We start from the raw sequence: 9086 nt of genomic DNA on the forward strand, positions 1-9086 counted from the left end.
ATCCAGGAGTGAGCCAGAGCGTGATCTAGTTGAGGATGTTCCCATTGTCTCTATCTAGAGAGGCAACATTGTGGCTAAGTGAGTTGATGCCGGAATCTATAACCAACTGAAGGCAGTTGATAGGAGCTTTCCTAGAAAGGTTCTTTCCGCCATCCAGGAGGGTATAGTTGAGGGATAAGATCAATAATTTTAGACAGCTTCCGAATGAGGCTTTACATGAAACTTGGGAAAGGTTCAAGAAGAAGATGACACAGTGTCCGAACCATAACATAATGGACATACATTTGATGGAGACTTTATACAGAGCCTTTAACTTTGCGACCAAACCAATGGTGGATAATGTTGCTAGTGGGTCATTTACTACTCTATCATTTCAAGATGCTGCTAATATGCTGAATAGGATGACCAAACTAAGTAGGGCTTGGTACACCAGTGATTCTGTGGTGGAAAGTCCAACTATTCCTATTGGAATGAATGATGAACAGCGTAGAAGAGATAAGGAGAAGGATCAAGACATAGCCCATCTAAAGATTCTAATAGACCTGCTCACCAAGCATTTATTCTCAGGAAGGATGGAAAAGGTAAAGGCTGCAATAATTCGGGACCGTGTTGATATGGAACCTGAAGAAGAAGTCAACTATGTTGCTAATCAGGGGGTTTCTGAGGCATTAGCCAAGGGAATCAAGGTCGGAACGGGTATGACAATCTTAATCACAGAGACAGGGAGAAAGAAAATTGGATAAGTAGCAATGATAGAAGTGGGTTGTATGTTTGTGCTGGAAATCAAGAAGCTGTTGAAACTAGCTCGAGAAATTAGCCTATAGAAGATATGATAAAAGAACTGTTAAAAGGAGTAGAGGCTACCAACACCGGAGTGACTAGCATGAGGAGTGAATTTTCCACTATAAGTTAGTTGGTTAGTTCACATTCAACTTCAATCCAGCAGTTAGAACAATAGATGAGTCAACTTTCAACAACACTAAACCAGGGAAGAAGTGATACTTTACTTACTCAAACAGTTCAGGATTAGAAGACAGATGGTTCATGTATGGTGATTGCCACTAGGAGTGGTAAAATGTTATCTAGACCTTTTGTGGGCAAATCTATGAGCATTGAGGAAGTTGCAGAGGAACCAGCAGAACAATACCTAGAGGAGACTAAGAAGACAAAAAGTTTTATTGATATGTCAGACAAGGAGAAAGAAGAGGAAGTGGTGTTGAAACCCATCCCAAGGCCACCACCTCCCTTTTCTCAATGGCTGAGAAAGAAGGCGAATGATGCAAAATTCAGCAAGTTCCTAGCAATGCTCAAGCAATTGACTATAAATGTTTCTTTGCTCGAAGCACTTGAGCAAATTCCAGGATATGCGAAATTCATGAAAGACCTTGTTACTAATAAACGAACAGTGAGTTTCAATCTAGAAGCAGATCTCCACCTTTGCAGCGCTATTTCCATAAGCACCTTGATGCAGAAAAAATTAGATCCAGGTACAGTCACTATTCCCTGTAAAATTGGAACCATCAAATTCACTAAAGCACTATATGATCTACAGGCAAGCGTTAACCTGATGCCGTTGACTATTTATAAAAAGTTATGCCTGGGAAATCCTACACCTACCAACATAAGGCTGGTGATGGCTGACAAATCAGTAAAATAACCTGTTGGCATTCTGTATGATGTGTTGGTAAAGGTCTCAAATTTCATATTCCCTGCAGACTTCATTATTCTGGACTGTGAGATGGACTTCGAGGTGCCCATAATCTTGGGTCATCCTTTTCTTGCAACCAGAAGTGTGTTGATCTATTTAAGAGCGAATGAGCTCTTATTCAGGGTGAACAATGAAAAGGTATGGTTTGATATGGGAAAATCAATGAAGCAGCATAAGGAAATGAGTGTGTTCTCAGTAGTTGATGTGTATTTTGAGGACGAACAGGATGTGGTCAGAACTGAACAGCTTGTCATTAAGCCCTTAGCCACGGTTGTGATGAACTATGATAGCGAAGGAATTGAGGAGTATGAAGAGACAATTTGTGCCCTGATTGGCCTGGGCTCATATTCTCATGCTTCTAAAAAGCTCGACCTTCATCTGGCTAATCGACCAACACCACCAGCCAAGCCATCTATTGAAGAACCTCCGGTGTTAGAATTGATGGAGCTACCTGGTCACTTACGATATGTGTTTCTGGGGAAAAGAAGCACGCTACCTGTTATTATTGCAGCTAATTTGGAAGAAAGGCAGGTAAATGCACTTGTTTCAGTACTTCAGAGGCACAAGAGAGCAATCGGATGGACCATCACAGATATTATTAGCATCCCCCCTGCATCTGTACGTATAAAATCCAACTACAAGAAAATTGTACTCCTACCATTGAGCATCAACGTTGTCTGAATCCACCAATGCAGGAGGTGGTTAAAAAGAAGATTATTAAATGGTTGGATGCAAGAGTAGTTTACCCTATTTCTGACAGAAAATGGGTAAGTCTAGTTTAATGCATGCTCAAGAAAGGGGGAATGACGGTGGTTGCTAATGAAAAGAACTAGCTGATTCCACTCAGACCAGTAACTGGGTGGAGAGTCTGCATGGATCACCGCAAGCTTAACTCTTAGACTCTAAAGGACCACTTCTCAATGCCCTTTATGTACCAAATGCTTGATTGATTGGCTGGTAGGGTATGATAGTATTGCTTCTTAGATGGTTATTCTGGATAAAACCAAATCTGCATTGCTCCAGAAGATTAAGATAAAATGACATTTACATGCCCATATGGAACATTTGCATTTAAGAGGATGTCATTTGGGCTATGCAATACACCAGCCACTTTTCAATAGTACATGATGTCTATCTTCTCTTACATAGTGGAAGACACCATAGAGGTATTCATGGATGATTTCTCTGTGGTAGGTGATTCAATAGAAATGTGTCTTGAGAATCTGAATATAGCCTTTCAAAGATGTGTTGAATTTAATCTAGTGCTTAACTGGGAAAAATGTCATTTTATGGTAAAGGAGGGTATCGTGCTGGGCCACAAAATTTCTGAAAAAGGGATTGAAGTTGATCGAGCAAAGGTGGAAGTTATCGATAAATCATCACCTCCTATTTTAGTAAAGGGAGTGCGTAGTTTTCTTGGTCATGCAGGATTTTATCGGAGATTCATAAAAGATTTCTCCAAAGTTGCAAATCTGTTGGAGAAGGAAGTGAAATTCCTCTTCAATGACGTATGCTTGAAAGCATTTGAGTGCATTAAAAAGAAGTTGATTGAGGCCCCTATTGTTATTCTACCTGACTGGGAAAAATCATTTGAAATAATGTGTAATGCAAGTGGTGTCACGCTGGGAGCTGTATTGGGAAAAAAAAGGGATAAATTGTTCACCCAATATATTATGCCAGCAAAGCACTAAATGAAGCACAAAAGAATTACATAGTAACTGAACAGGAGCTGCTAGTTGTGGTGTATGCTTTCGAGAAATTCAAATCTTATTTGCTTGGGCCTAAAGTGGTAGTCCACACTGACCATGCGGCATTGCGGTACTTAATGGCCAAGAAGGATGCTAAACCAAGGCTTATTAGATGGGCGTTGCTACTATATTTGATTTCGAAGTCAAAGATAGGAAAGGTTGTGAAAATTAGGTTGCAGATTATTTATCTAGAATGGAAGATGAACAAGAAGCTAATGATAAAACAAAGATAAATGATGCATTCCCTAATGAGGAGATCCTGGTAACTGCTATGGATTCACTACCTTGGTACGTGGATTATGCAAACTACGTTGTGACTGAGATCATCCCAGAAAATCCTTCATTAGACCAAAGGAAGAAATTCTTGCATGATGTAACACACTACTTCTGGGATAAGCCTTATCTTTTTTGGCGATGTACAGATAGTGTCATATAGAGATGTGTGCCTGAAGTAGATGTACTATGTATAATGGAATCATACCATGTTTTCCCAGTTGGGGGTCACCATACAGGTGACCAAATGGCCAGAAAGGTGTTGCAGAGTGGCTATTATTGGCCAACATTGTTTAAAGATGCCCACGAGTTTGTGTAGAAATGTGACCAATGTCAGTATTGACTTCATGGGGTCATTTGTAAGTTCTTATGGAATGAAGTATATTCTGGTCATTTGTAAGTTCTTATGGAATGGGGTCAGAGATAGGGGTCAATATCTAAAAAGCATGAAATGCCCTTGACTAAGATGCTTGAAGTGGAATTATTTGATGTCTGGGGCATTGACTTCATGGGGTCATTTGTAAGTTCTTATGGAATGAAGTATATTCTGGTTGTTGTTGACTATGTTTCTAAATAGATCAAACCTGTTTCTTTGGCTGACAATAAGGGAAAGAGAGTCATTGCTTTTCTCAAAAAGAACATCTTCTCTCTATTTGGAGTACCACGCACTATCATAAGCGATGGAGGATCTCACTTTTGCAACAAATTATTTTGAGCAGCTCTAGCAAAATATAGAGTGAAACAACATAGAGTGGCTACTCTATATCGCCCACAAATCAGTACGCAAGTGGAGGTATCGAATCGTGAAGTTAAGGCCATCCTAGCCAAGATGGTGAATGATAGCCGAAAATACTGGTCCCAAAAACTTGACGATGCCTTGTGGGCATACTGAACTGCTTTCAATACACCTATTGGTGTGTCACCATTTCAGCTGGTCTATGAAAAAGCGTACCATTTGCCAATAGAGCTGGAACACAAGGCTTTATGGGCGCTCAAGAGGTTGAACTTGAATTGGAAGGAAGCAGCAAAGATGAGACTAGGGCAACTGAATGAGATGGATGAATTCCGTCTCAGGGCGTATGAACGAACAGATTTGTATAAAGAAAAGATGAAAAGGTACCATGACTGGAAAATAGAGAAATGAGAGTTCAAAAAATGGGACTTGGGTCTTCTGTTTAATTCCAGACTCAAATTGTTTCCAGAAAAGCTGAAATCTAAGTGGTCGGGTCCTTTTAAGGTAAATCAAGTCTACTCATCTGGGGTAGTGGAGCTCAAAAACGAAGATGGCAGTACATTCAAGGTAAATGGGCAACGAGTAAAGCTTTACATTGGCCGGGAAAAATCAGTGAAAAGCATCACCATTATCTGTCTTGATGTAGTCTGAGGTAATCAAGACACCTAAGTCGTGTCGCGACATTAAATCAAGCGCTTCATGGGAGGCAACCCATGATCCCTGAGAATGACCCAGTTTAGGTATATCCTAACCCTTAGTGTATTTTATTTTTTATTTTAAGTTAAGGGTATAGGGAAACTATTTTTGTAACATGTTCTGTAAATAATTAGGAATAGTACAAGTACTTAAGGCTGTTAGCTTGCTTTGTAATTTTTAAGTACCTCTCCAGTGGTCTAATCTGTCATGAATTGTGTGAATTGCATTTAGTGTGACCACTGTGTATCTGTTTGTGGCATTAGTATAGCAAATAAATAACCTGTAGAAAACAAATACATGAAACGAATGAGTAGTGATGTGCTATATACTTGTGTGCTATGTGCGTGTAAGGTCTTACTCAATTCCCATTGTGCGTCGAATCTAGAACTTGCCCAGTTATTCGTACCATAGTCATAGGATAGGCGTTAGGAAAGGATCATAGGCCGTTTTTGCATGTTAACCCATTTTAGCTAAATGACCGTCCAAATATGAATAATATCCCTTGATCCCTTTTTATGCCTAAATAGTCCAGTTCTTTTTTTTTACAGCTTTCACCTTCCCATTACATCACAATGAGCTTGTTTTGGCCCTGGTTCTCCTTGGAACTATGCACCTTGACTTAGGCAAATAACCTAAGTTGAGGGTGGCTACTATAGGGGTGCGTGATGCATTATGAGTATGAAGAGAGGTAAAAGAAGTAAAATAAACAACAAGTTGGGTGCAGTGAAAAAGAAAAAGAGAAAACTAAAAAAAGTTAATCTAATGCTTGAACAGACAACACCCATCTTGAGAATGTTTGACAAATAAAAGAGGGAAGCAAAGAAGGTCAAAAGTTGAAACCCCGTGAGTTAACGTAATGCCAAGGAGGTGTAGTCAATATGAAATACCTATGAATATCATACCAGCCCTGAGCCTACATTACAAGCTTAAGAAAAGCCCTATAGTGATCCTAACTGACTTGTCTGAAGACTTAGATAATGACTATAAGGGCAAGCCTATGACATTTGATGCGCAATGTTGGAACTTCATTCTGAGAGTGAGTCTTACGTTCATCCCTATGTCTATTCATGTGAATCTAAGTGAGAAAGGGATTTCTTTATTGTGAGGGCACACCAGGTATATTGCTATTAACTGCTTTGTTCGGATAATGTAATTTGGGTATGTGCTAGGCTGTTATTGCTGAGATTTTTGCCATATCTAGATACATGTGAGTTACATGGGTGTTTAGACACAGTTGATTTTACTTTGATTGATCATGGAGATGGTGCATGTATTCTGACCTGATAAGAGTGGTTAGTTATTGAATTGTACTTTGTATACTCCTAGTTATGTTTTGGTTTCTTGAGGACAAGCAATTGTTTAAGTTGAGGGTGTTGATGTGTGAGCCGATACTAACATATTTGAAGCTTTTAACTTTGAATAATTACAAGGTATTAAGTAACTTTTGTTGTTTTTCATTGCTTTTAATGTGTTAATGCAGATACAAGTGATTGGGGAGGAAACCAAATGAAAGAAAAATAAATCAGCTGAAATCTGGTGTAAATAAGCTGAAGTATAGCTGACGTCAATTCTAAAGCACCGTCATATATGGGACGGGCTGTCAAAGTTACTGTCAAGCTTAGACAGAAACTAAGAAACTGAGATAAAATGTGACGACATTTAGGACAGGCCGTAAAATATGTGACATGGCTTCAAAATCGCCGTCAACCAGAAGCAGAGAATACTGATTTCCAGTGAAGTTGTGACGGCAGTTGTCACGCGCCGTCAAGAATTTTGACACGCCGTCAGGTTTGCCATCTGAAGAGTCAGAAGATAATAATTCACTGGAACGTTTGACGACATCTCGTACCCGTTGTCGGACATCTGACATGCCGTCAAGATCATCGTCGTCCAATCCGAAGAGAAAACTAAAACTTTAATTTTATTTCCTTATTTAGGGTTGACTATTTAAAGACTTGTTTTAGGGTTTTTTAGGGATCGATCATTAATTATCGGAGAAGAACTTCTGAAGAGATGCACGTAACATTGCTTTATCTTTACCATCAAATATTTTTCTTGTTTCTTTAAAAAGCACTTATCAACTATTTTTGGGTTTCTATGTCGTGAGTAAATTGAAGAAACTACTTGTTGTTTTTCATCCATTCGTAAGTTTATCCTTATTATGATGAATTCAACTTGTTATTTCGTTCATCAAATCATGAGCGCTAATTCCATTAGCCGGAGTTATGAGATCCATGGATTAGGGTCTGATAGGTTACTAGGCATTAAACGGATTCAAAGAGTAGTAGGACGTCTTGAAATTCTGTTGTTTTGACTGAAATCTATTGGTTGCAAACATCATATTATGCCTTAGGTTTTATTTACTTCTAATGAAAAATAGACTAGAGAACGTGAATTATCAATAGGGACTCGAAAGCTACCAACCTTCTATTTAATGATTGATGTCATAACTGGATTAATCTACCTAAGATAACATCCTATTGGAAATAGATAAGTTATCTAAGTTTGAGATAATTAGATAATAAATTGTCTGGTGAGGTCGAGAGATAAGTCAGACAGTATCATAGTCAGGGATATTCTGTTGTTTCTACTTACTCCAAGAATCCTAAGAATTACCTAGTATTTGTTAACTCCCAATACCCATGGTGAACATAACTCTGGTTTATCATTTATATTGATTACAACACTAAAATATTGAAAGTGACAATTGACTCTCTGTGAAATTTAAACCCCCATCTTTGGAAATAGTAAACCACCAGTAAAGTATTTCGTGAACAAATTGAAGATCACACCCTATTCCATGTGGGATTCGACCCCAACCTAGTTGGATTTTATATTGACAACGATCGCTTACACCCATTTAAGAGTGTAATTTGAGCGTTATCACTCCTATATTGTGAGGTATTTTTGAGCTCAAGACCTAAAAAAGATTGAAATTATAATTATATTTCCAAAGCATCCATTTTTACCTTAATTAAGAATTGGAGCAACAAGTTATGACCATTTACCTAAAGCATTGTCAAAGTTGTCAGCGATAAGCCATTAGGAGGCATGACGGGTCATCAGAAGACCTGATGGATAGTGGGAAGTTCGAAAAGGACATGAGTGGTTTGTGACTAGTGCTTATGGAAGAAAAAATCAAGTCCTAGATGGCAACTCAGGCCACAACCCATGGCCAGGACCCTTCAAGCCGTTAAGTGAGCCTTTGGAACTAGCTTGAACAGCTTTTCACTTAATTTTTAAAGGGTTGTTTTGTATTTTTTTAACTCTTTTAGCATCAAAACAACGTATTTTAAGCTATTTTAAGGATACTTATTAAGCCTAATATTACTCTAAGTACCTAATTCCTCCAAATATAATTGATATTTAGTAAAAATACAAAAAAGACGATTTTCTTTTTCCAAGGCAAAATTAGGGTTCTTCAACTTCAGTCCCCAAGTTCAAAGATTTATTCAAAGTTCTTGTGTTAAAGTATGTGGGATTTCATCAATGGATTCTCTTTCACCCACTGAGTCCCAACATTAATTAAATCCTTAGTTTAATTCCTTCCTCAGAACCTAGGGTTCATGAATATTGTGAATTATTGATAATTCAGTCTGTTATTATCATCAAGACATAAACCCATGTTTTACAATAAAATTCAGTGTCATTGCATGTATATAACTAAAATCCCTCATTATATTATGTAAACCGTGATTCTTAAGCTTGAGTTGTGAAACTTCTTATTTTTTTCATTTTATGAAAATTTTTATGGTAGTTGCATTCTTTAGAGATGGGGAGTTATGAACACCCAATGACCTAGGATTTCATGCATATATTTATGAATATTTAGTATTTCAGTTTTTGTAATTTGAATGCTTTCAGATAAAGTACTTATTTTCAGTCTTCAAAATATTAATACTATTAAGCATTCCAGTTATTAATTGTT

At 37.9% G+C, this 9086-nt stretch overlaps 1 protein-coding gene across 1 annotated transcript; it reads left to right on the forward strand.

Moving 5' to 3' along the window:
• The first annotated feature begins 272 nt into the window (after nt 1–272).
• LOC107852656 lies at nt 273–6668 on the forward strand. Its single transcript, XM_047401552.1, has 10 exons — nt 273–665; nt 1031–1213; nt 1313–1487; nt 1716–1846; nt 1934–2326; nt 2404–2475; nt 3007–3339; nt 4661–4845; nt 4915–5029; nt 6639–6668. Exons 1-10 carry the CDS (start codon nt 273–275, stop codon nt 6666–6668), a joined length of 2010 nt encoding a protein of 669 aa, XP_047257508.1.
• The last annotated feature ends 2418 nt before the right edge of the window (nt 6669–9086 follow it).

The sequence above is a fragment of the Capsicum annuum genome, chromosome 12, assembly GCF_002878395.1.
Source record: "Capsicum annuum cultivar UCD-10X-F1 chromosome 12, UCD10Xv1.1, whole genome shotgun sequence".
NCBI lineage: Eukaryota > Viridiplantae > Streptophyta > Magnoliopsida > Solanales > Solanaceae > Capsicum > Capsicum annuum.

Coding starts and splice junctions, on each gene's coding strand:
- LOC107852656 (XM_047401552.1), top strand. CDS start 273: ATGGACATACATTTGATGGAGACTTTATACAGAGCCTTTAACTTTGCG. Junction 2,476..3,006: donor CTATTTCTGACAGAAAATGG/GTAAGTCTAGTT, acceptor TTTATGGTAAAG/GAGGGTATCGTGCTGGGCCA. Junction 4,846..4,914: donor TATAAAGAAAAGATGAAAAG/GTACCATGACTG, acceptor GTTTAATTCCAG/ACTCAAATTGTTTCCAGAAA.